The following is a 26,706-nucleotide window of genomic DNA, read 5'->3' on the forward strand; positions in this document are numbered from 1 at the left end:
GAACTTGAGAAAGTTTTGATGTTTAAATCAGTGTTGTTGTCTTCTTTTTCATTCCCCGACTGTAGAATACTGCATGAAAGAGCTCCGTAAGGCAGTTCTTTTCCCTCTTCAATTAATGCACAGGCATAGAGATGTGTCAGGAAAATGTGAGCTAACGTATTTAAGTCTGGAGTACTGTCTGGTTAGACTGTGTACGGTCCAGGTTTTTTTTTTCTCTGCTTTATAGGGATTTTTTTTCTGTCCTCTCTGACTCTCTTCTGTCAGTTGCCATGAAGATAGCAAAATCTCTAAACTTTCCTTATCTGCCAAAAATATCTATAACAAAAACATTTTAAAACATTGCATTCGGTCTTGTTTAATTTTGACTGAGGTAACAGCTACAATGTTTACTTTCTTGATTTCTGATTTTTCTTCACTGCTTGCAGTCCAGGCTCCTCTCTCTGTCCTCTGGCTGCCATGAAATGCATTTAACCAGTAGTTATTTTAGAAACAGTTTGAGCTGTGCAGCCAGGTTCCAAGATGAAAAATACAGGCTTAGATGAACACCTACCAGAGATGCCCACCAGTATTTTTAGTGTGTGTCTACCAGGAGCATTCATGGATTCCTGCAGAGAAGCAGCAGTGCTAAAAGAACTATCTTTATACCTTGAATTACATATTTGCTTATGTTGTTGCAGTAGGCTGAGTCTGTAGTGTCATAGTTCTCTCACCACAGCAGGAAATCTTCCTTTTCTCTTAGTTCTGAGTGACTATATGGTTCAGAAGTTATTGGGTAAAATACCAGTGAAATTCAGTGCATACATATCCTGGTAGGTGTGGTTGATGCTAAAGACAAGGCACTTAACATGTGTGCCTCCTACAATGAGGAATCACAGTAGGCATTTAAGAAACCTATTAGGACCACACCGAGTGTCAAGATTTCTGTAATAGCAGCTGGCATTCCGTGTGAAAGCCATCTCACTGCAGCCCATGCTGCCTGTGGATCGGCTCAACCACAAAGACAACAGAGCCAGCCCAAGACACAAGTTGAACACTTCCCTTAAGAAGTTGTCTGTTTTTATCGGCGTAACATGCAGTGCCCTTTCATGTGGAGCAGATGTAAATAAGAGGATGTACAGACGCCTGTTCTTTTATTTTTAACCTCCGTCCCCAGCCGTACTTCTCAAAGTACTGTTTTGAGAAGGTCATCCTCGGCTTTCAAAGGTCTGGATTTAGCACCATTTGGAGTGCCTCAGTGCTGCTCCTAGAATCACCAGGTGGTCCTCCCTTCGCAGAGCTATAAATACACGCACACATACATATATAGTGCCTCCGCACGTGCCCGGTGACGGCGGTCCTGGGAATGGGGCTGGGGCTTCAGTCTGCAGCTTGCATCTTGTGTGTGGTTCTGCAGGCTGCTGCCACTGGACCACACGCAATTTGGCAAGGAGAGGCATCCATCATTGTATACAGCATTGGCAAAGATAAGAGCATAGAAAAAGTTGTAGCACATCTGTCTTCTGCCCATAGCTAGCATGTGAACACAAATGGATCAAAGCTGCTGGTGTTGAATATCAAATCCAGAACCATGCAGTGGAGAGTGAAGGGAAGTTTTGTATAGTTTCTTTTTCTGAGTAGGCTGGGGAAGGTGGGAAGATTTGTAGTGCATCAGGAATTTGGCTTACTACCTGGCGTGTTCTGGTTATTTGTGTTCCACAGTATCCCATGTCCAGCTAGCAGCTCATTCACTGGTGGCAGACCGCTTCCTTCTCTCTGCTCCTCATTGCTGTCCTCTCTGAGCTCTGCTAAGTGGATGCGGCAGGAGTGCCTGCACAGTCAGCAGCAGTGGCCTTGTCTGAAGAGTGGGGCTGAGCAGAGGGGCTGGCGTGCTGGGATCCATGTGGGTTCCAGGTGTTCTCTGGGTAGATCCCTGTGCTGCAGCACAGCCATGTCAAATGTCTGGGTCCAGGCCTGTAAAATTTTATTGACAACGGGCTTCCTAATAAAGTTAGTTTCTCTTTGTTTGGCAAATAGAACTAATTACATGAATAATGGACTGTGGGGCCAGACTCTTGAATATCCATATAATCCTGTCTGAAGTTTATGGGCAGTACAAGGGGGAGCTTTTGCTATAGAGAAACCGATACCTGCTTAGGAAAAAAGTGAAACCTCAAAGTTGCTTACTCTCCTAAATCTGCTTCCTTTATAACTTCAGTGCTCCTGACTGTGTCTTTTAGATGTATTTTTTTGTTAAGCTAATTTACATGTGCTTGAACAGTATATGGACATTAGTCTACCAAGGCTTATTTTTTATCAGTTTTAAAATGTGTTTTATAGGAAGTATTTATTTAATGTTAATTCTGTTGGATTGTTATCTTCAGAAAACATAATGAAAGATGTAATTCACTCCCTGCTATGGAAGTGTTTTCATAGGCTTTAAAGTTCTCTTATGTGAGTTCAGTCTCATGTGACCATTTTTTTTAATGCAAAGTTCCTGTTTGCACTGTAGACTAAAAGCCTATTTGACAAAACGTTTCTGAAAATGTGATATTTTTCTATAGCTAAGAATGCTTTAAGAAGTGCCAGACTTGTTGTGTATCTCGAATAATTCTATAGGGTTTTATTTTGCTTTTTTTTTTTTTTTCTTTCTTTTCTTTTTTTGTCTTTCTGTGGTAGATATGGTCCGGAAAAAGAACCCCCCTCTAAGAAACGTTGCTAGTGAAGGTGAGGTACAGACCCTTGAGTCTACAGGTACTGAGAGTGAAGAGTCTGGAAGGAAAAAAGAATTTTCCGCAGAGCAGATGCAAGAAAACACTGACCAGCCTGATGCGGCAGAGTTGAATAACAAGGAGGAGCTTTGCACGCATGTCCAAGAGCCATCTTCCAGCATTAAAAAGGACTTGAAAAGCTCAGTGCTGAGTGAAAAGGCTGGCTTCAATTATGAAAGCCACAATAAGGGAGGAAATGTTCCATCCTTCCCTCATGATGAGGTGACAGACAGAAATATGCTGGCTTTCTCATCTCCAGCTGTTGGGGGAATCTGTGAGCCCTTGAAGTCTCCTCAGAAATCAGATGCAGATGACACCCAAGATGTGGTCTGTGCCCCGTCAGGAGATGCAGCAGAGACAAATGAGGAGCATCAGATGTCGCCAAAAGCTTCAGATGAAACAGTGCAAGTGCAAAGTGGTCAAACTGATGGCCAAGGCTCGAGCCCGGTCCCCATGGCCTCAAAAAACCCACAAGTGCCTTCAGATGGGGGTTTAAGGCTGAACAAATCTAAAGCAGATTTGTTGGTAAACGATAACCCAGATACGGCGCCTCTGTCTCCAGAGCTTCAGGACTTCAAATGCAACATCTGTGGGTATGGTTACTACGGGAACGACCCCACAGATCTCATCAAACACTTCCGCAAGTACCACCTAGGACTGCACAACCGCACCAGGCAGGATGCTGAGCTCGACACTAAAATTTTGGCTCTCCACAACATGGTGCAATTCAGCCACTCCAAAGACTTCCAGAAAGTCAACCGCACTGTGCTTTCAGGGGTGCTGCAGGACATCAATTCCCAGAGGCCTGTCTTATTAAATGGGACTTATGATGTGCAGGTTTGTATTTTTCCAGTCTCCCCGCTTCTGCTAACTGCCTTCTCAGCTGCAAAGTCGATTGTTTGCAAAGCCTCTCCTACCTACGCAGTTAAAGTATTTTATGTAACCTGTTTAAACCTTATGAACCATTTGGGTCTTCTTTAGCCAGAATTGCTGCAGGTCTGCTTAGCATCTTGTGGAGTAGCAGTTGGCTTTTCGTTCGGTAATATTTCAGTGTAAAATTTCTTCATTCTGATAATCAATAGTAAAAGATCGTAGTCAGCAAGCAGGCAGATTGCTACAGTGGTAATTGTATCTGAAGGATTTGCTGTCATTGAAAGAAAATAGTGAATAATAATGAATAATAACAACCAGATAGACAAAAGACAGCAGCTGGAAATTAAAAATATAATCCTAAATTATCAGCTGCTGGGAGTCAAGATTTGGCTTATTGGTTTTTTATGAAGATTAAAGAAAAAAAGTGACAAGTCTTGGCGGTGCTGTGGTTGTCTAGTGCCAGATAAACAGCATACACAATGGGTATTTGAAACGTTTTTAAGAGTAACAGCAATGCACGATGTCCTTCACTTTAGAGAGCGTGCCTCAGTCATTTTCTCACGTTAATTGGAGCAGGGGAAATACTGCATTTCAGATATTGCTGTAAAAAAAGAAATCTTAGTTCTACCATAAAGAAGTGGAGTCAGAAGTTTTATTTTCTTGGAGTTTCTACTGGTTCCTTATCAGTTAATGTGCAATTAGAGGAGAAGAGTCTTTGGTGCTGCATTTTTTTCTTTTTTATATCCTCCCACGACTGTGCTGAGAGATACAGAGAGATGTTGTAGAATACCTCAGTACTCTGGGATAAAGGTTCAGATTTTAAGGGAAAAAAAAACAAAACACTGCTAAGATTTGCATTCAAAATGAGTTCGAATGTCCATCTTATTCCAAGAGCATGTTTGTATAGGCCGTGATGTCTGACCTCGTAGCACTCAGCAGACAAAACACTACGTTGTGTTTAAAAGAAATTACAGAAAGTGGAAGCCATTCAGTAACACTTGCAGAGGCTGAAGCTATAAGTAAGAAATTTTGCAGCCCAGGTTAAGATGTTTAATACCTAACTTCGAGTGAGAAGCCGAAACAGGAACACAAGTCAGGAACTTGAAGCTTTTAAAATGATTTAAACTTCTCCTCTTTTTACAGAAACTACAACTTCTTTGTGAAGCAGCAAATCAAACTAAGGTTGTTGCTATGCCTAAAAGCTGCAATCTTTGAACTGCTGTCTTATTAAAAGATCACCTCACTGTCTTGTGTCAGACACTCTCTCCTGTCATACTGATTGGAAAGCAAATACGTGATTTAGTTGAAGGAGGTTAGAAGTGAATAATGTCAGAATGCGAAATGATGTTTTATAATTAGCAAGTAGTATGATGTTAATACCTGGATTTCCTGCTATAGTTTCAGTTTGCTGACTCCAGGGACAGCATCTTAAAGAAACTGATCCATGCTGTCAGGAAGACATTCTGACTGGAACAGCTCAGGCATACAGTGTAGAGGAATTTGAGTTTCTAAACACACTTTCATTTCCTCCAAACAATTGTTTCGTTGGGTCCTTAGTTATTTATAGGAAAGTTTATGCTTGATTAGAATGAGCTGGACACTTTTCCTATGCAGTGCTTTCAGAAATAAAACAGATGTGAGAGCTATCTCAGTTTGAGCTGATAGAAGTAGAAATAAAACAGCTGAACCTAGACTATACTTGTCTACTAAACCCTGGCAGTTAGATACTGCAGGGAAGACAAAAAGCGGTAGGAAACAGCCCATAGATAATCTACTTAAGATCAGTCTTTTCTCAGACAAAAAACGTTTTCCAAAATAGAGCAGACAGCCTATACAACGTTGGCAATTTATTTTAAAGAAAAAATTGGATCTGGAAACTTAATTTTTAAGAGTGCTAATTTTCCCTGCCCAATTTGGGAAGAGAAGATTAAATAAGCTTTTGTGCCAAATGCCATACTTCATCACTTGCACATGCACCAGATGTTGATCCAGAACATGTCAGAAGATAAGTAACTGATTAATATTTTTATGCTTTCTCCTCCCCCACTCTCGATACAGAGCAGCTTTGTGAGATTCATAAACAGAGGAAAAGAACATTTGAAAATCCCCTTTGCACCCGCACATGTTTATGTTGCTACTATGTCCATTTTGGAGGGGTTTTTTCTCAGGCATCTGAATGTCTGGCATCTCCTGCAGCAGCGAAGGATTGCACTGCTTGGAGCTGCAGTTACAACTTTTTCAAGCTCCTGCACCAAATGAGGGAATTGTACCCAAATAATTGGTTCATCTAAATTTGTGTAGGTATGAGGCTAAGGGTAAATAGTTTCTTTCTAGTTAACTTGAAATAGTAGTGGACTGAACTTAAGGTCTGATTTACTGATCCTTTTGCACTTAAAGAACTGTTCTGTTGTAGCTGGGCTGGAAGGTATTGATAGATTTATGTTCTTGGGCCAGGAGGCTGGGTGCAGAAGCCAGAGGATGAAGATGAGTAACTTAGATCTGGCTCACAGCGGTCAGCTGGAGACCACCATATATGAAGATTTGCATTACTGAGCCGTGCTCTTGTGCATCATAGTTCTCATTCACAACAAAAGTGAAGAAAAGGTATCTGAATGCGGGGCAACCAGCATCTAATATCTGTTGGTAGGGGCGTGCCTCCTTTGCTAAATATATTTTTGGTTTTAGAACACAGAAGTAAAATCTATTGTAGAACACTTCTTTTTTTTTTTCTTTTTTTTTTTTTTTTTTTTTTTTAAGAAAAATGGAACAACCTCCCCCAAGGCACGGAACGCAGGTTTCATAGGGTTTTTTTGTACTATAGTTAGCAAAACGGTGCAGATACACATTTGGCTTCACATCACATCCAGCTACAAAAATATTGGGATTGTGTTTTGTAATACGTAAAGAGGATTTAGTTGGGAACCATGTAAATAATCCAAGATTTCTGGTGTTAATATTGTGAAGTCTTGTATTTGATTTGAATATTTAATCAAGCAAAATTCCATCATCTTCTCTGAAGCTGTGATTTAGTTTTGAAATTCTCTTGTATATATTGCACCCATGTTCTTCCTTGCAGGCTTTTATTACATTGAGTTATAATAAATTGAAAAAGACTGAGTAAATTCACTGAGCTGTTTTCTGGAAGATTGGCTTACTTTTCTGTATAGATGGTAGAAAACATTTGCTAGCACATCTCTGAATTTCAAGAGAGATGTGTTCTCAAAGCTTTACTGCCGTCACAAGAGTAATACATAGGTTGCTCTAAAAGTAATGCCTCCCTATTTATTTCCATGGAAACTACAACACGTAGGAAGACCACACTGGCATTATGTGGTAGAGCAGTTTCTCAGCTTTTCAGTTTTTCAGTGTAGTCAGAACCATTAGCTATGGATTTTCTTCAGTAGTGAACAAGAGCATGCATGCCACGCTCGTACGTATCTGCACCAGTGGGGGTGACCACTGTTTCACAGCTACTCTGACAGAATTATTGCAAGGAAAATGTTGGCCATGCAGTCCATGTTTCATTGGCCCAAACAGATGGAAGTCACAGAGTACCAAATCCAGACTATATGTTGGGTATGGTAGGATGGTCCAGCCAGGATTGTCAGTATGTTCCCCTGTCTTCAAACTAGTGTGGGACTGAGCATTAGTACGTTGCAGGAGAAATGTTGTATTGTTCTCTGGCCTGACTCTGGAAGTTTGAACTTTTTGCTTAGCCAGTGTCATGATGTAACAGTCAGAGTTGATGTCTGGATTCCAGGAAATCCAGAAGGATCCCCCCAGTACTATCCCATGACAGTGAGCATCGCTGCACCTGCTGAGGGCTATGTCAGGAACTTTTTTACGGGGAATTCATGTGTTGCCAATCCATGGACTGCTGTTTTAATTCTGGCTCATAGTGGTGTCATCACATTTCATCACTCATGATGGTGTGATCCAGGAAATTATCACCTTCAGCCTCGTATTGGTTCAGTAGGTCCCAACAAACTTGCATATCTTTTTGTTCCTGTGAGCATTTGTAAGATCCAGCTGGCACAAATGGTATTCCAATATTGCCACCATCATTTGCAACGCATTGAAGCCGGAGTTCATCTCCATACACAGTTCCCTGTTTGTAATCAGTTCATTTGTTCACATGAGCTGGTTGAGTTGCTCTTCATTTCATGGTGTGACAGCTGTGCATGGCTATCCAGAGCATGGCTTGTCTTTCATGTTACTGTCACCAATACTGAAGCATATCACCCACCACCTCACTGTGCTTACATCCTCTGTTTGGTCTCCATAAATGCTCAGCAAGCATTTATGAAAGTCAGTGGGTGCCATTCTTTCTGCATGGCAGAATTTGCTTATCTTTGCTTCATAACACTTCTCTGTCAGATGCCATTTTGTCAGCCTGCCTCTGCTGTCATATGTCACATGGCAACGAAATGAATATTGGTGGGAAGGTTCAGCCCCTCTTTCATACCAACGACATCCACCTCTTAAGTCGTTGGGCAGCATAATGAAATAGAAGGTGTGACTTTCAGAGCATCCCTCATATTTGCAGTCATTTCAGTGGATCAGCTTTTGCTGATGACTCTTGCTACCTTCACATTTAGTTAATTGATAGTTTCTGTAGGCAGCAAGATCTTGCTGAATATTTTAGCCTACAGATGACTGTGTACGTGCCTAAAGCAGCGAACTTCAGGCCAGATCTAAAGACTCAGTGTAATTCAGCTGACTAAGTTAACAGCTGTGATGCTGAAAAGCATCATTTTGCTGTTGTGTGATTAAGTTGACTGTGTTTGATCTTTATGACTCTCTAATGTGAAGTAGGGAATGGTCTGGATACAGGCAAGTTGCTAGCCAGTAGGCTCGAGTGTTTTTTCCATGCCTAGATTTTGTATTGAGTAGTGAGTGAGACAGCTTCCAACAGAAAGGCTAGAGGGTGCTATCTTACACATGGCTTATAGCAAAGGGGAGGACATTGTCCAGTGAGGAAGAAGTGGGCTTGAATGCCCTCTGACAGAGCAAGGAAAGAAGCCTACTTTTCCTGTTTCCTGAACAAGTGTTCAAGCCATTAGGCTATTGTATAAAAGGGACCATGACCCCATTTCCCGATATGTTTTAAAAGAAAACAGCATCCCTCAAAGAAAGGGCAGAAACGTCTGCATTCAGGTGAGGGTTTCAGATGGCTTCTCCCATGGGGGAAGTGTATTCCTGAAGCCGTGAGTAAAGGCATACTGCAGTGCTCAGCAGTTCTTACGTATGACTCCAGGCAGCTTCACATTGTGCACTGCCTCTGAGAGCTTCCTGCTCAGCGTGGCCCTGCTTCTCAAGCCTGTTGTCACGTTTCCCTCCTCTGACGCTCAGTCTGAGAGTACTAAGAAGTGTTGTGTTTTTCTTCTAAACCAGCTCTCTCGCTTTGGTTGTTTCATGATTTGAGATACTTGTGCCTTAAAAGACGAGAAATTTCAGAAAAGCTGCAGATTAATAAAATTATCCAAAAATTTCCTCATTCTGAGGCCTGAGGGGGAAAAAAATTGCAGTGTGCCTTACATTGGTTAATTGATACCCCAATGAATAGTAAGAGATTGGTGGCAAATTTTTTTCTTTTCAAATTCTAGAAATCTGGTATTATAAGAGTTGTCCCATACTACTCAGCCTGATCCTATGTCCTATGTAACTATGGTAGCAGTTTTTCCAGGATTTTCATAGCTACTGGGAGAACTTCTGGATGTTCACGTATCAGGCTGCTCAGCATCCTGCAAAGTGGCAGAAGTGCCAGTGCATGGAATATAAAGTTCATTATGTTGTCTTCTTTATAAATATGTGGTGAACTTCATGTGCATTACACAAAGTTAAATGTATGTGATTTTTACTGTTCTGGAGTTTAATATATTAAATCCAGCACCTTTTCTATTCTCACATTAGAAGTAAGTGTGTGACTGGTAAAACAGCTTATAATTAGTCTGGCCTAACTAGGATTCAGATGAATGAGAACCAGTGGTTTTATTACTAATAGTTTCTGTTTTTTATCCTCTGCTTTTATATTAGCAGTTCGATTGAATGTGAAGCTGTGAAGGTAAGACTAAAAAAGCTAGAGGTACAGGTGTAATCAACACAACTTCTCATGTTTAAGGTTTTCTCTGCTTTTATAATGGGTTTGACAAACCGGCTGTTAAAGGTGAGGTAAGAATACAAACAGAGGGCATTAAGTGTCGTGTTCATTTGTTAGTGACAAAGTAATCCTTCTAGTTTAATTTTGTCTTCAAATGGACTTCCTTTAAGATGCCAAGGCTACATAACTGTCTGATATGAGTAAACGAAGACATTTCTGGGAAATGCATAAAGAAATGGATTCCAGTTTTAGGTTGTTGGTCTTATTGACGTCAGCTGAATTGCCCATGAAACTGGAGTTAGATGTAAACAAGTTGACCATACAAGTTCTAATTTCTTGGAATAATCTTGCAGACAGTGCTAGAATAGGCCATAGCACTGAGGACTCCCTCTGGAGATGAGTGTTGTACTTGCAAATGTGCATACATGTTTGAGTCTCCCTTCTGCGTCATGATAGGCTTGGAAACTGCCTTGCACCTTGACTCATGCCTCCTAAACCCAAGAGTCAGCGAGCTTTCTTAAAGCATGCACACATATGGTTTAAGAAATGGTGACAGGTGGAGAAGTAGGTGGTGGTAAAGCAAATGTATGTACATTTATATGTATGTACTTGTGTGTATTCACTAGCTCTGTGACAGAGATGTACTTCTTTCAGTTGGAAGTAGTCTGCCTTCAGATGAGCATTCAGATGGGCAGCTTCTTTGGAACAGCTGATGCAGCGCATAATCACAGTAATCACAGCCTTCAAAGCAAAGTTGTGTATGTATTAATATTACTTTTTATGCCAGGGATATATGGAGGTGATGAAGACTGGTTAATGAAGAAAGTTGGTGAGATTAGCAGTAGTCCTGGAGATATTCAGGTATACGAACTGCTAAAGCTCACAGAAATGAGAGCTAAAAATTAAAGGTGTGGAGAAAAAAGGGAAGTAGCTGGGTTTTCTTCTGGTGCAAATCAGTCTAACTTTGCCTCCAAGTTTGAGAGTCTGTGTGAATTTACAGTAGCCAGGGAACTGTCTGGTACTTTTATCTATTCAGAGAGAGGATAAAAAAAAGTGGTGGTTTCTTTTAGTTGTTAGTGGTTAGTCTGCTCGCACTGGTTAGTAAATTAAAGTCTTGATTTAGCGTTCCATTATTGTTTCTGATCTCCTGACCTTATTTTAAGTCTTGTTACTGTTCTTATACACTCTTTGTTGCAAACATATCCTGACCTGCAACTTTTTAAATTCCAATATCAAAAAGCCATGCTGGCTTTAATGGCATCAACATAAATATTGAGAAGAAAAATGCTGATTTTAAGTGAATCATAGAATGGGTTGGGCTGGAAGGTATCTTAAAGATCATCAAGTTCCAACCTCCCTGCCATGGGCAGGGCTGCCACCCTCCAGCTCAGGCTGCCCAGCGTCCCATCCAACGTGGTCTTGAATGCCTCCAGGGCATGGGGCATTGACAGCTCCTCTGGGCATCTGTGCTAGCACCTCCCCATAAAAAAAATTCTTCAAACGTCTAACCTAAATTTTCTCTCTTGCTTTAAAGCCATTCTTGCTCTTCCTATTGCTGTCAGACCTGTGTAAAAATTTTTTCCCCCTCCTGCTTACATGTTCCATTGGATTCTGGAAGGCTGCTGTGAGGTTTTCTAGGAGCCTTCTTTTCTCCAGGCTGAATAAGCCCAGCTCCCACAACTTATCTGCATAAGAGGGATGCTCCAGTACCGTGATGATCTGCTGGACCTGCTCCATCAGCTCCTTGTCCTTCTGGTGGTGGGGTCTCCCAGCCTGGACACAGTGCTCTCTCTAGTTGGAGCCTCATCAGGGCAGAATGTAGGGCAGCAGTCACCTTCCTTGAATGTGACCCAATACTATGCTTTCTTGTTTTGGTAAATAGGAATAGCCCAGAAAGCTAGAAGTTTGCCTCACTTACACAGCATAGTTCTATCTAAAGATCACAGTATGGTAAATAGTTTTATAAGTGGATGTGCTCTGAAGATTATCCTAGTCTTACATGCAGAGAGAGAGAGTGAGAGTGAGCAAGATCTCCATGTTGGAGGTTAGAGAGCTGGGTAGTGTTACACAAACTTGCATGAAAGCCAGGAATCTGTTCTGGCCTGCATAACATGAAGAACTTCATAAATGTGGGGTGGTTAAAATGTTCTGGATGCTGTATTGCACAAAGCAAATGCATAAACAAGAACATTAGAAAATATTTTGGGATTAGAAGATTAAGAGTAATTGGCAAAGGCAGACTGGATGGCTCAGGAGATTGGTAAGGGATCTTGAGCCTTTCACCTCCTCATTAACCAAAGATATAACCCAGGTAATCAGAAAAGATGATTTGTTATCATTTGCTGCTCCAGTGCAGATGGTTGCTCTAGTTTCTAATCAGCATTTGCAGCAGATACCAGGGGTCAGAGATAGCTTTTCCTGTGCAAGTCTTACAGTTGTTGTGGTTGAATCTCCCGTGTAGATACAAGGCACTGCTTTCCTAGTTTCCCCTGGTGATATCTTTTTCATAAAGCGTGTTTACAGGAGCTGGCCAGTGTTGTCTTGGTATTTCTTATTTTATTTTCTGTAAACAGAAAAATATTTTTAAACTCCCTTGACGCAGTAAAATTCAGGACTGAACTTCAAAAAGGAGGTTGGGAGAAAAGAAAGGTCAGATCTAATATAAAGCAACTTTTTTTTTTTTTTTTTTAAAAAAAAGACAAAAGTGAAAATACTTTTCTATGCCCAAAGTCATCAAATCCATGAAATCATTGTTTTTGGTCTGTATATTTAAGGTAATACAGACGTATCTATTGGAAACACACTGTGCATTTATACTGTTGTTGAAGTACTTGCCAACATGTGTGGTGTGTGAGGAGGTAGCTTAATCGTACGAACTCACAAACTTCAGTCCTTGCAGTAAAGCCAATGTCAGACTTTTGGAATTTGATAGTTTTCCATATTAATAGTTGAATTGAACAGTTACGAGTTTTGAGTTTCTGGGAGTGCTTTTTGTGAAATATATTTCAGTTTAATTCCCAGCTGGGACGCGACCTTGAAGAGCAATTTGGGAATATCAGTGCAGCCATCTCAAACACACTGATAGAAGGCCTATCCCAAATAGCCCTTTTTGTCTGTGTGACATCATAATGCCTACTGTATTCCCATAATTGGGGTGCTGTAGTGTAAATGATAATCTCAAGATCTCATAAGATAATGACAGTGAAGGAAAGAACTAACCAGGCCTCCTCTGCCCATACAGATACATCGTATATTAGATTCTCTCTAAAATCCAAATTATGACTTTTCTTCTGTGTTTATTGAAGCAACTGTTGACTTGGAGGTGTTCTCACGTTTCCAGCACAATTTCTACCTGTGTTTGTGACTCTCAAAACTGTGTGAGCTGGCACTTTGTGTTCCACTGCTACAATAGGATTACAGAGTTTTAGTATTGCTTTTGTTTGGTTTCTTCTGCTTTATTTTGGGGAGAAGCATCCAATCAGAAAAATAGAACTGTGAGGGCAAAGCAGGTGACCATGTTTTGCTGGAATCAAAATAAAATATGAGAGTAAATACAAGATGCAGTCACTTCTGACATCACACACAAATGTGGATATTGATTTATAAAGTAAACATACATATTTCATTTCCTCCATCTTTCTCTCTCTTACATTATTCCTCTTTCTGGCTAAGACCAGAGGGAGCAGGAGATTAAGGATAGCTCTGTACCCAGTGAGGGAGTTTGGTACCCATACTCATGTGATTGAAAAGTCTGAAAGTCAAGCCAAGACTTGAGCAGAATGCATGAATCCAAACAGTTCTGCAAGAGTGTAGGTTTCATCCGGATTTGGCTGGCTAAAAGCTAAAACAGCTTCAGTTCATACTGTCACTATCAAGTGCTTCTCCCAGCTTGTTAGGTGGGGGCCAGTTTCTTTTCATCTTTTTACCTGATGACACCCAGGAAAGCTTTAAGTATGTTTTGTTGTGCATGAAAAATGTATTTTGAGTCTAATAACATTAAGGTGACCCTGTGTTGCCTTTAGCTTACGTGCTCTTCTCCTAGGACACATTATTTTGAATTGTGGCATGGTAGTCACAGAAATGCCAGCCCAGTAACTGGTAATCAGCTACATCCTACTGCTGTGAAAAATGTGTTGTCTTCCCCTCTGCCCCCATTGCAGTGGTTAAACCCAAATAGCATGTGAATACTTTATTCAGTTTTATCATCTTCAGGAGAAGAGAAGGATGTATTAGCAAAGGACTCAAATTTCCTATGTCGGCCACTAAGCAGGATTACCAGAAGCTACAAGAATGCCACGACTTACAGTCCATTGTACAAAATGCTGTACTGCTAATTTTTTTTTCTAGCATTCATAAATAAAAGTCATTAGCAATGAGCAGCAGCAGGGATTATTGTCACTCATAATTTCCAGCTAATGTCTACTGAGTGTCTGTAAAATACATTTGTTATCTGTAGGCTCTTTGAATAGACAGCTAAGAGTAATGAATGTATTTACTCATTAGCACCACTTAAGGTAAAGCATTTTAGCCAGTGTTCTATGTGTGCATCAAACAAATGTATGTAACTAATTAAATGAGCAAAACCAGATCACCTTGCAACTAAAGCAGTCACAGAGGGAACTGCTGTTATTTTCTGTTTACCGTAATTCCATCAGTGTGTTCTTTAAGTTGTCTTTCAACAATATTGAGACTTTGAACGCTGAAGCAGTGCAGCGGATGGAGACCTCAAGTGCCAGAGTAGTATGGAGCAAGCCCAAGTTCTACTGTTGTCAGTGGATCAGGCTTAGTATAGTTTTGTCTCTAGTTCGTTTTAGGCATAAAATGAACGAAACAAGATATCTTCTGCAGTGCAAATGTTCCTCAGAAGATTTTCAAAATCAAATTCCTGACTTGTTATCAGAAGTTCGAGTCCTGGTTTAAGTGAATGTATTCTTCCAGTCACATTTTAGTTGTTGAGCTGTCCGGCTCACCATTGCCTATTAAGATATGTTTCCTAAACAAACAGAAAGTAATTTTCAGTTTATTTAAGAAAAAGCTTTAACCAACATATGGGAATTGTGCTTTCTTTAGGAAAAGAAAAAAAATGAATCAGAGGCTGCATAGCAGCTCATTATACCACAGTGTAGCAACTCACTGACTCACTGTTCTGGTGTTCAGTTCTGGTGGGATATAAAGAATAGCGTCTTATTTTCTGAGCTAAATGGCTAAAAGGCATTTACACTATATGCATTTAAAAATGTTTACATTTCATGCTCTGTATGTCTGAGTCTTTCCGTATGGCGTGATACTGAATGAGCAGTGATCACATGCTTTCCTTGTGGCACAGCTGTTGAGGACGAGATGAAAAATAACTGCAGCATTCGCCTAATGCATCACAACTGAACCATGCAGAAATGTAGTAGTACACTTACTGGATGGGAGGATGAACATCTAACACTTTGTGGAAATTTTATAGAAATTTTATAATGCCTTTAAGGCATCTCTTGAGTAGAAAAGTTGAGATTGTGGTACATGGAAGCTTCCAGCTGTGTCCTCAATAGAGCAGTGTAGACCAGTTGGTTAATGGCAAAGGAGTAGTTGGCTGTGGATTTTGGGTGTGAAGAGAAATTGATTTCTGGATGCTGTACATTGTTGGCTGTTAAGGAAAATAAGTAGAGCAGTGATGACACTGGCCAGCAGGTTTGTTTTTTGGCCTCCAAACCAGTTGTATGGGAGCAGCAAATCTCCCCTGATGTCACAGGGCAGGTGTGGTACACTCCTGGGAAGGGCAGGCCTGCCTGCTCTGAGAACATGCGGCACAGCAGTATAAACTCTGCAAGCCTTGCTTCCTTCCTGCAGACCGTTTTGCTCAGAGATCATGAGAGTAGTTAAGTAGACCTATCTTATTTTTTAATTAGTGATGTCATAGACTTGGGTGTGGTAAGTATTTTCTTTGCCACATGCCATTTTTCTAGTGCATCTTTTCCATCCTTGTTTAACGAAATTGCGCTCTGTGTATGAGAAGATTTCCTTGGAGAATATCTGCACTGAGTAATCTTTGAGAAAACCACCTTTCATTTCAGACATCAGTCGCTACAGCTTTGTTGAAAGGCATGCTGGCGGATACTGGATACTCTTACAGAAATGTTTTTTAGAAGGATTGGTCATGCTCTGACCCAAACACAATGACTTCACTCTATTAATTTCAGTTTTTGTTTGCTCATGTTTAGGATGCAATTCTTTTGGGCATTTAATCATGAATGCCTTAAAAGTATGTAGGAGTATTAAAAGAAAAAGGCTGAGAGCTTGAAGTTTTGTTCCACACCTGATAGAAACTCTCAGCTAAGCCTTCTGTAAGGAGTACAGAAATCTGGGAGCTGACTGTTGCATCTTATGTCGATAGCATGAGTTAGTGAATTAGTGAAGGAATTCTGCTCTTGGAGAAGTCTTTGTTCAGATCATGGTGCGGATTTGTGCACCCCTTTCTCCAAATGTTTAGTATTCATGTGGAATTCAGCTGTGCAAAACAGATTTTTCATCAGCAAATGCTAAATACATGAGAGCATGACATTATGTTAGTGCAAGCACGCAAATGCAAACGATGGTGTCCTTGTTTGATTGATAAGCTTATGAATGTAATGCTCTCTTCTTTTTTTTGCTTCATTGCTGTGTGAGTGTATCTGCAGCAGTGCTAACATGACCTTATTCTTCTTTCACAGGTTACTTTAGGTGGAACCTTTATTGGAATTGGGCGGAAAACTCCAGATTGCCAAGGCAACACCAAGTACTTCCGCTGCAAATTCTGCAATTTCACCTACATGGGCAACTCGTCCACTGAACTAGAGCAACACTTCCTACAGACTCACCCAAACAAAATGAAAGCAGCCCTTCCCTCCTCTGATTCTGGTAAAACTTCAGAGAAAAACTCCAATAAATCCAGTCCTACTCTTCGACCATGTGATTCTGGAGACTTGGGGAAGTGGCAAGACAGAATCACTGTAAAAGCAGGAGATGATACACCAGTTGGATATTCGGTGCCCATCAAGCCAATAGATTCCTCTAGACAAAATGGTACCGATACAACCAGTTACTACTGGTGTAAATTTTGCAGTTTCAGCTGTGAGTCGTCCAGCTCATTGAAACTATTAGAACATTACAGCAAACAGCATGGGGGAAACCAGTCAGGAAGCCATCACCCAGATATGAATGATAAGCTTTCTAGGGGATCTGTCATTAACCAGAATGATCTAGCCAAAAATGCAGATGGGGAGTTAGTGACAAAGACAGAAAAGGGTGCGAGTGTGGCAAAAAAGAAAGACTTGACTAGCAAAGGAGCAGAGGACAGCATGGTGACAAGCTACAACTGTCAGTTCTGTGACTTTAGGTACTCAAAGAGCCATGGCCCAGATGTAATAGTGGTGGGCCCACTTCTCCGTCACTATCAGCAGCTACACAACATTCATAAGTGTACCATTAAGCACTGTCAGTTCTGTCCCCGAGGCCTCTGCAGCCCAGAAAAGCACCTTGGAGAAATTACTTATCCATTTGCTTGCAGAAAAAGTAATTGTTCCCACTGTGCTCTCTTGCTTTTGCACCTGTCTCCAGGGGTGACAGGAAGCTCTAGAGTCAAACACCAGTGCCATCAATGCTCATTCTCCACTCCTGACGTAGATGTTCTCCTGCTTCACTATGAGAATGCACACGAAGCCCAAGTGTCTGATGTCAAACCTGAAACAAATACCCTGCAAGGTGCAGATGGGCCGCTGACTCTCAAAGAGAACAAAGAACACTCATGTACCAAATGTGACTTTACCACCCAGGTGGAAGAAGAGATTTCCCGACACTACAGGTACAGTGAAGTTTAAAGTGATTACTAATAGGAACCAAGCACACAGCCCTCCTAATTCCTTAATTAAATGCCACTGATCTCCGAAACTGAGGAAGCTGGAAATGAAAATAGGAATGTGTTTAGATATAAATCTTTATAGCCAGGGTCCAATCCAACATCCACTTCGTTTTGGAAAAACTTCAGCTCAGTCTGTGGCTTTAATTATACATCCAAACCTGCGCAGTGAAGAGGGAGATTTGGATTTGTGTATAGATGTTGAAGTTCTAGCGTGTTTGAGGTTTGGTCAACTGTTTTCCACCCAGCATTTGTTAGGTACTATTTTATTTTAGGCTTTTTACCAGAAAGCTGGCATCTTCATTCACTAGGGGAACACAAATGGCTTTACTTTCCAAGATAGACTGTGAATCCTTTCATGCTTCATAACAGTGCTTCAATGTACTACCTTTTTGTAGTATTTTCCATTCCCAAGTCCAGCAATGCAATAATGAGTTTAAGAGCATTCCACTGCTGTTTTGGTGTTGGTTTCACACTGGGAGCAGACGCTCTTTTGTCTGTTGATGTCATCCTCCAAGATCCTTTTGCAGATGCTTATTTTTGTATTGCTGGTTTACAGTGTCATTCTATCTATTTTAAATGCTAATGTTCCTATTTGGAGGTGGATGCAGCCAGTCTCCTGACTCAGTCTGACACAATGTCATGATGGCAGCCAACTCCCTGCTAAACTTCTTGGGCCAGTTCCTGTGCTGTTGTAAACTGGCAGTCCAGTTTATATTGGAGGAGGAGCTGGCTCCCAGACTTTTAAAAAAGCAACAGTGCCGCTGCAAAAGCAATGTTAAATATTAGAAAATCCTGCTGAATATGTTAATAGTTAAGGCTAATGCGTCAACAACAACGGAAAGCGCAGTATCTGTCTCATCTAAAAGATCTTTGCATGGAAGCCAACAAGAATGAAGACAAAAGAAGATGCATTTTCAAAGCTAAAGCTTTGTTAAAAGCTCAAGAAACCGTGCCATGTTTAATAGATTCCAAGACATCCAAAATTAACAAAGGCAGACTGGGGCATGATACTTTAATAGAGATTAAAGCTGGGGGCATCCAAATGTTGCCCAACAGAGGGCTGCATTGGCAATGTATCAGGAGTCTATTTAAAAAAAAAAAAAAGAAGAGCAGATTGCTCATCTTTAATTTGGTGCTAGGGCCCACGGAGGATTCAGGTCCCAGCATGCAGTGCCCCATTTTTGATCCAAGTGGGCCTCAGGGATGTTGTGCGGATTAATTAGTTAATGTTTGTAAACTGCTTTGAAGATGAAAAGTGGTATCTAAGTTCCAAACATTATTATAGCAGCTTTGAGCTGTGCTGTAGAACTCCATAGGCAGCACTTTGTCCGCCGCTGGGGCATGGCATGATCTTTTTTTAGTGGTTAAATAACTGGAAGACTGAAATGGCTCTTTGACTGAAAAACATTCTTATTTTGCTGCAGCTGCTAATTTAAGTTTTAATGAGCACACCTAGTTAAAATCCCATTTTTTTTTCCCAAGGAAATGCGAAGCCATGACTTTGAAAACTGTAGTCTGATAACCCTATAGCAGCTGCTTTCCATCCTGAGTGCTCAGCACCTACAGACAGCTCCTGCAGTTGTCAGTGGGAAGAACTATGTGATGTGCTTTTTTGAACATCAAGAAACGAGTTTAAGCATTTGAATCTCAACTTACTTGTCTAAAATTGTGCTGTTTTGTTTAAAAACCACTTGAGCAATGTAGTTCTTAGCCTTCAATATACCACGTTATTGAGAATTCTGAGGGTGCTGCTCAAAGCAAAGCACAAGATACCCACAACTGCAGCTTCCTTCCCTTTCTCCTAACCTGCCCTTCCATCTCCTTTTTAATTTGTTTGGTTTCTTTTCAGTACGTACTGCTGTTCTTTTTTTCCCTACTGTTCATCACCAAAGTTAGTTCAGTTTTTGGTAGATACTCTGTAATGGCAGTTACCTAGTAGACTTTACTGCTTTTCTACGCCTCATTTTTCATAGTTTTTAATATACCAAACTGAATCATAGAGAGACCTCTAAGGCATTTTAGCTTTTGTTTTTAGTGTTATTTTTTACTTTTTTGATGTACACTTGATGCACATTTCCTTTGCCTTTTTGTATTTTATGAAATAAGGGTATAGATTAATACAGATTTCAAACTGAAGAATTCATATAAAGTGTGTAAACTTATTTAATAGGGAGTTACGTGACATACACAGAACTGGTTTTCTCTGAGGCTTCGTAAGAACTTATCTCAGTAGTGTTAGGCCGCACCACTGTGTATTCTTTTTGGTCTGCATTCTTCTTTTTCTGAAACACGCTCACGAAGAGGATACATAATTGCTTTGCCTTTTTAATTGAGCTTCCTTTTGGCCACACTTGAAGAATTTCGCTGTATTTGTTAGTTTCATATTTTTCTGTGTCCTAAAATTATCCCTTTGCATGTATTTGCACCAGTTACAATTTGCAGCAGTTAGAATTTGCAAAAGTGGCTCTTTCCATTTTTTTTTCTGCCAGAACGTATACTAACATTTAGAGCTCATTCAATATTTTCTTGACATGATTATTTGAGAGCTGTTCAGTTAAATTTGAAGTTAATGAATCACATTGCACTTGAGTTTACTTGTATTTAAACCTCACTAAAATGTGCTTACTCAAACAAATCCCCAGAAGGTTTGTTGGCCTACATTTTCTACTGATTCTGCTACCATTCATTTTCCACTATTTCTCTGAGGTATCAGGTATTCTGTCTGTTCGCTGTGACGTTTAGGGTTTGGTTTTGTTTTTTTCCCAGAACTGTCTGCTGTTCTGATGAGCTAAAAGATGCCAGCACATGTAATAAAATCATACTGACTATTTGGGGAAATTCTGTATGACAAATAACTCAGCCTGGAGATTATTTTCCTGTTTGCTCCAAAATAATTCTTACCCAATTTTTAATTTTTTATTAAAACTGAAAAAGACTTCTTGCAGGAGATTTTTATTTTATTTTATTTTATTTTATTTTATTTTATTTTATTTTATTTTATTTTATTTTATTTTATTTTATTTTATTTTATTTCATTTCATTTCATTTTATTTCATTTTATTTTATTTTTTAAATTCAGGATTTGGATTTAATTGTAGGAAAACAGTACAGTTTCTCATTTTTTTCAAAAAAATATGTATTTTTTTTCCCATGAAAATCCTTACTGTGAAAAAAGTCTGGCAGGAAACTTTTGATCAGTGCTAATGGTAATTACAAATGCTGTGCTGAAAAGCACTCCAAACTTCTTCGAAAAAGAGAGTCTGGTGAATGTTATCCATTAAACAGCAGCAAAGGATAGAAAGAGGTTGGCTTGCAAATGAGAGTAGACTCATTTTTCTAAAGAAAAGAGATTATTTTTGCAAATGGAAATGATTGCAATTCTGTAGAGCTGTTAGATGAAACTGTATGGCCCCCTCAGAGGTGAATGGAGGCCTGGGAGTATGGGTTAGGCCACAGTGGTCCATGCATGTCCCAGCAGCAGGGATGTGTCCTGAGGACATGGCCATATGGCTGCTGTTACCCTGGCACCTCCTGGCAGCAGAAGCTGGAGAGGGGCCTGGGATGTGCATGCTGTAGAAATGTGGAGCTGTTAGGCTCCGTAAGAAGGTAGCCAAGGGCAAATGTGTGAAATGAGGCCCAGCAGCTCCTGCTTTCTGGCAGACTGGAAGCCTTCACTAGTCAAACAGCAGCAGCAGCTCTCAGGACCTTTTCAATCTTCCTAACACCTTAATTCACTGCTGTGAACTTGTTTGCTCTTGCCAGTAGCTTTTGCTCTCCTTTCATCTCAGCCTTGCTTTCCACTCTGCCCGTTCTGCTTCCCTTTCTGTCCCTCCACTGAGTTTCCTTTCTTGCTCTGTGCTCTTTTCCCGTGTATTTTCATGTCCCTACCAGTCTGAGTGCAGCACACATCCCCAAAGCAGACTTCTTTACAAGCCTATTTCTTCACAAGAACTGCTCACAGTTATATTCATAATGAAATTCAAAACGTGCAAAGAATTTGAAGTGGTACGACAGTCAAACCTTCATCCAGAATATTTTGTATGCCCTAGAGCATAGGAATGTCTTCATATCTTCAGGTAATTAAAAAAAAAAAACAACAAACAAAACCAAGTTGTTTTGTAGAGGATGGTGTTTTGTAATATTTCAGACTAGTTGTAAGTATGTCAACGAGACTTAATTCGCAGCTGGCTAGTGTCAAGAATATCGCACATAGCCTGTTAGAAATCTCATATGAATAACAAACGTATCAAAGAAGACATGCAATCTCTTGTCTTCAGTCCTTGCAAGGGAGAATTCTTTCATCTTGTAACAGTCAATTCAGATATCATAGAATCATAGAATATCCTGAATTGGAAGGGACTCGTAAGGGTCATTGATTCCAATTCCTGTCTCTGCACAGGACCACCCAAATATCAGACCATATGACTCAGAGCTTTAGTCCAGACACTTCTGTATTTCAGTACAAGTCAATAATGATACAGTTTCGTGAAGTTATCGGAATGTAACAGAGCAGCAAAGATATGGCTGGAATTCCTGATGTTTAATTTTAGTACTGGGCCGTAAATGCTTTAATGTCCATGAATAATCAAGTATTTGATTTATTTGGTAGTGAAAATAATAATGTTAAGTGGCATCAGTGCAGGCTATGTCACTGGCATCCTAGTGCCACATTCACGGTAGTAACCAGCTCATGGCTTGAACCTGCTCTTAGCTCATTTGAGTGGTATATGAGCAGTATCATAAAGAGGAGAATGCAGTTTCCATCCTCATTTACATAATTTTCTTCCATAGTGAGATTTTCCTCAAATGCCTTCCCTCTGGCTGTTGATTGGCTGTATACCAGTGTACTATATTGTACTTGATGAGTTCAGAGTTTCAGATGATAAAAGCAAGGTTTAACTGTAAACTTAATAATTCAGAAAAGTCCTTATTGTATACTTGGCAAATTTGAACTAATGCATTTCTTTTTTTGCTTAGATTTGGTGAGTTCTTTGCACAAATCTAGTTGTAACCTTAGCCTCTAGAAATGTTGACTTGGTTTCAATTCTGGTATAAGAACAAATAAAAGTTTGCCATCTAGTTTCCATGATTGCTGCTGATTGAGTGGGGTGAAAAAAAACAGAGATGAAAATGTTTTTCTTTTTACTCCTTGTTGTGGGAAAGGATAAGAGTTAAAAGTTCTGGTTCTAAAAACGTTCTCTAAGGTTATGATGGTTATTATTTTATTTTAGATTGTGACTTAGATTGGACAGTTCCAAACTTTAAATTACTTTACTGAGATTTTGGATAAAACAGTATACAGGATGTACAGAATAAGAAGATTTATAATGGCAATGGCAGAGAGTACCTTTAAATACATAATAGAGACATACGTGTCTTGCAATAAAAAGCTTGTTGGTTTACTACCTATATAAATCAGTCCAAGTCTTCTCCAATTTCTGTCACAGTTTCACAGAAAAACTGCAAAGCGGTTTCATGATTCTCTTTGAATAGATTATAATGCCTTTAAATTAACAAACCTCTAATGTAAGGAAAGTGATTACAGCAGGGTCTGAGCCATCCAGTTCCAACTGTATCTAATATTCGGCATTTAGTTGTGGCCTTGTAAGAATGATACTGCTCTTGGCGTTTACTGCTCCTGATCAAAACCATTTAGCCATCATGGGGGGAGAATGAGAAAAATGGCAAGTTGGGCAGAAAAAGGTCAGCTGTTTGGAGGTGTGATATTGGTAGATGAGAGGTAAGTTAGGAAAGGGGGCTAGGTATTGAAATAGCCAAGTTAAACAAGAGACACTTAGTGCTAAGTAGCCTCCCGGAGGACTGATAAACTTTCACATGGAGAATGTATGGGGTTGAGCCATTAGCCCCAAATGGTGTCTTGTTTAACTTGGCTTTTCAGATAACTAGCCCCTGTCTAACTTGGACTTCTCAGATGGTATCCCACCTCTATAGGGCTGGCCCTCCTTAAAACTTGGCTTTTTTTATTTGTAAAATGGTTTTCATCAGATAGCATTAGTCTTTTTTTGGTTCAGAAGAGAATTAGTCTTGGTGTAGAGAAGAATTAAGTTGCAAGGGAGAATATATTAGTGTCTCACTGAGAGACAAGCCGATTTTAATAAAACACTAGAATGAAAAAGGAGGAACACAGCCAGAGCAAGATTTTAACCCACAGCTTTCTTTCCCACAAGTAAGTTTTGTTGCCATAAGGCTGTATGGAGAATATCTGACTATTTTTCACATAGCTGGATGAGCCCATCTACTCCCTTAAAATGAATACAAACATGGAAAATGACAAAAAGAAAACTGATATTGGACAAGGGCTAAAAAAGCTTTAACTTGAATGTGTGCTCATGTCTGCTCTCTGACACAACTGAAAGAAAATCAAGACAATGTAAATAACATATGGTTTGTTTTTTTGACAAGAGGAAAGAAGGAAGACAAGGGCTTTTCTGTAAGTTTGGCAAGTTGTCTCTTCTAAACTATCGCATTTAAAAAGGGACATTTTGTGTATCGTTCTAGTTCCACATATACACTGAGAGCTACATCCTGCTTTTACTGAAGTTAACAAGAGTTTTGCCATTGACTTCAGTGAGACCAGTATTTGGCCTCAGAAGAGTGCATTCTAGCAATTTGAGTTATCAGGGCAGTAAGACATTTCTTACACGTTTTGTTCTGTGTGGGTAGTGAAAGGCTTGGTTTTTAGCTTGGCTAAAGACACTGTTGTGGCTTTTGAGTGCACAGGGTGTGGATGTGTGAATGAATCTGCAGGGAGAATCCTTTTCCAGATCATTTACATTTTGAGGAAGGGCAGGGATGATATTGGACCCAGTATAGGTACGAGCCTGATGCAGTGGGGCCTGATGCAGGCAAAGATCTCAAGCCACTTTTGTGCCATAAACAATTATTCAGAATGTTATATATCTCATAAAATGTTCTCTGTTCATCTGATAGATAGGGTAAAGTAGTAACATGCTGTTCTAATGTAGCAACATATGCTTTACATAATTTAGTAATACTGTACTTTATGTAGGCTTCTAGAATGAAAACAGGAAGGCGTGTTATTCCACACTGCTCCACAGGTCGTACCCAAGCATTTCTGTATTTGACAGGAAAGTGCAGTTTCTATTGACACAGCCAACTATTCTGCTTTTATTTTAGAGCTGCATCTTTTAAAGTTGTCCCAGAATGTCCACAAAGGACAAATAAATGTTATCTGTTGGGTGCAACCTTCCAGCCTTTGGTGCATTCCTATCTTAAGTTAGCTGGAGTTCTGCTCGAAATGGTCGTTGTTAAACAAAAGTATCTAAAACTGTTGGAAGGAAAAGGAATTCTTTAAGCATTTGAAATTTCTAGCATATATTTGTATTGATTCTGAGTATTGTTTCTTAATTCCAAAGAAAACTATCCTGTTCTAACTATTTGATTTTGGCTGGGAAAAAAATAAAAGTTACTCATTATTTCTACCACAGTGGAAAGTGCTGAGTGCATTCTGGCAAACAAAAAGAAAAAAACCCAAATCCTAGTGAAAACTATGTGAAGTTTAGAATGTTACAGTGAAGTATGAATGAAGAACAGGAAGCCAGTGCAGTGTGTGAGAGGTAACAGCAATATTTTTCCCTACTGTATGAGACTACAAAGCAAATGCACTTATTTTATTAGAGGGACTGATTCTGTTTATTTTCATCATCTTGGTAGCTAAAACCAGTGAGAGAAGGAAGGGTGAGGGGGGACACACTTTAATGCCCTTCTCATTTTCTTCCAGGAGAGTACACAACTGCTACAAGTGCCGTCAGTGCAGCTTCACGGCTGTGGACACACAGTCACTACTCGAGCACTTCAACACCGTGCACTGTCAGGAGACAGATGTCACTACAGCCAATGGGGAGGACAGTCACGGTGTTTCGGCTATCAAGGAGGAGCCAAAAATTGATCTCAAGGTCTACAGTCTGATTAATCCAGACCCCAAACTGGGGGAGCCCATATCTGACAGCATAGTCAAGAGGGAAAAGATAGAAGATAAGGAAGTGCTTAAGGAAAAAGGTTGGACTGACAGTCCCGGTGACGATCTTCGCAACGTGCCCTGGAGAGGAACAGACATTTTGAGAGGGAGCCCGTCATACACACAGACCAGTTTGGGCTTATTGACCCCAGTGTCTGTTGGCCAAGAACAGCCAAAGCCTTTAAGGGATAGTCCAAACGTAGAAGCTGCCCATCTGGCGCGGCCCATGTATGGCTTGGCTGTGGAGAGCAAGGGCTTCCTGCAGGGAGTGCCAGCCGGAGCAGCGGAGAAAGCCGGGCAGCTCACCCAGCCCTACCCTGGATCCGGGGATGGCAAGGCCAAGGATGAATCCCAGTCACTACTGCGGGTAGGAAGCTCTCTTTGTTTCCTTTTATTTTTTTTTCACCCATGATGACAGTGTGCTGCGTTTAATCAGGCATGCAGAAAGCTTCTTCAGTTTCAGAGTGAATGCATGGGAAAATAAAAGTAAATATCAAGGGAAAACCGAAAGATTCAAACTTGCAGACCTAAGCTGACAGGTGGATATTCTGACTTATTGGCAGCAAACAACATACATGTTGGTGTAGTGTTAGTAAGCAAGTGCTTCTACTTTTGCTATTTAGCTGTGATTGAGTTTTGTTTAATTGTTGCTGCTAATTGTGCAGGTTGATGGTGCATTTAAAGAATGAGGGTTTAGAACCCCAGAAGGCTGCATGTAATCTGTTACACAAAACAACTAATCGCCTCTTAAATTTTGAGGTGGTGTGACAGTTCACAGTTTAGCAAGATTTCACATTATTAAACATCTAAGAGTAGGAAAACTGACTTAATTATTAATAAAAAATAACCTTTTTTTCTTTTTTTTTTTTGGTAAAACAGCATAATTGCATATCATTTTTGACACTTGTGTGGTTGCCTTGGAAGCAAAAAGAGAGAAAAAAAAAGAGAAAAGGGAAGGAGCTTGTGTGATAATAGGGAGAATATTCATCACACCAAATAATCCGTATTTTGTCATATTAAAAAAAAAAAGAAGGGGAAAAAAAATCTGTAATTACAGAATTTACCAACTTCCCCTTTTATCAACATATACTTTTTCCACTGT

At 40.1% G+C, this 26,706-nt stretch overlaps 1 protein-coding gene across 6 annotated transcripts in view; it reads left to right on the plus strand.

Moving 5' to 3' along the window:
• Positions 1 to 26,706, plus strand: part of TRPS1 (transcriptional repressor GATA binding 1) — a 210,260-nt gene that overhangs the window by 37,843 nt on the left and 145,711 nt on the right. For 4 of the 6 annotated variants that reach the window (XM_072329661.1, XM_072329660.1, XM_072329663.1 and 1 more), the window contains exons 2-4: positions 2,656 to 3,584; positions 16,419 to 17,548; positions 25,368 to 25,971. In XM_072329661.1, the coding sequence (XP_072185762.1) occupies positions 2,658 to 3,584; positions 16,419 to 17,548; positions 25,368 to 25,971 (2,661 nt within the window). In that variant the 5' untranslated portion in view covers positions 2,656 to 2,657. The remainder of the gene's footprint in view (positions 1 to 2,655; positions 3,585 to 16,418; positions 17,549 to 25,367; positions 25,972 to 26,706) is intronic. The other 2 variants (XM_072329664.1, XM_072329666.1) reach the window with 2 other exon arrangements.

Source organism: Excalfactoria chinensis, chromosome 2, assembly GCF_039878825.1.
Source record: "Excalfactoria chinensis isolate bCotChi1 chromosome 2, bCotChi1.hap2, whole genome shotgun sequence".
Lineage (NCBI taxonomy): Eukaryota > Metazoa > Chordata > Aves > Galliformes > Phasianidae > Excalfactoria > Excalfactoria chinensis.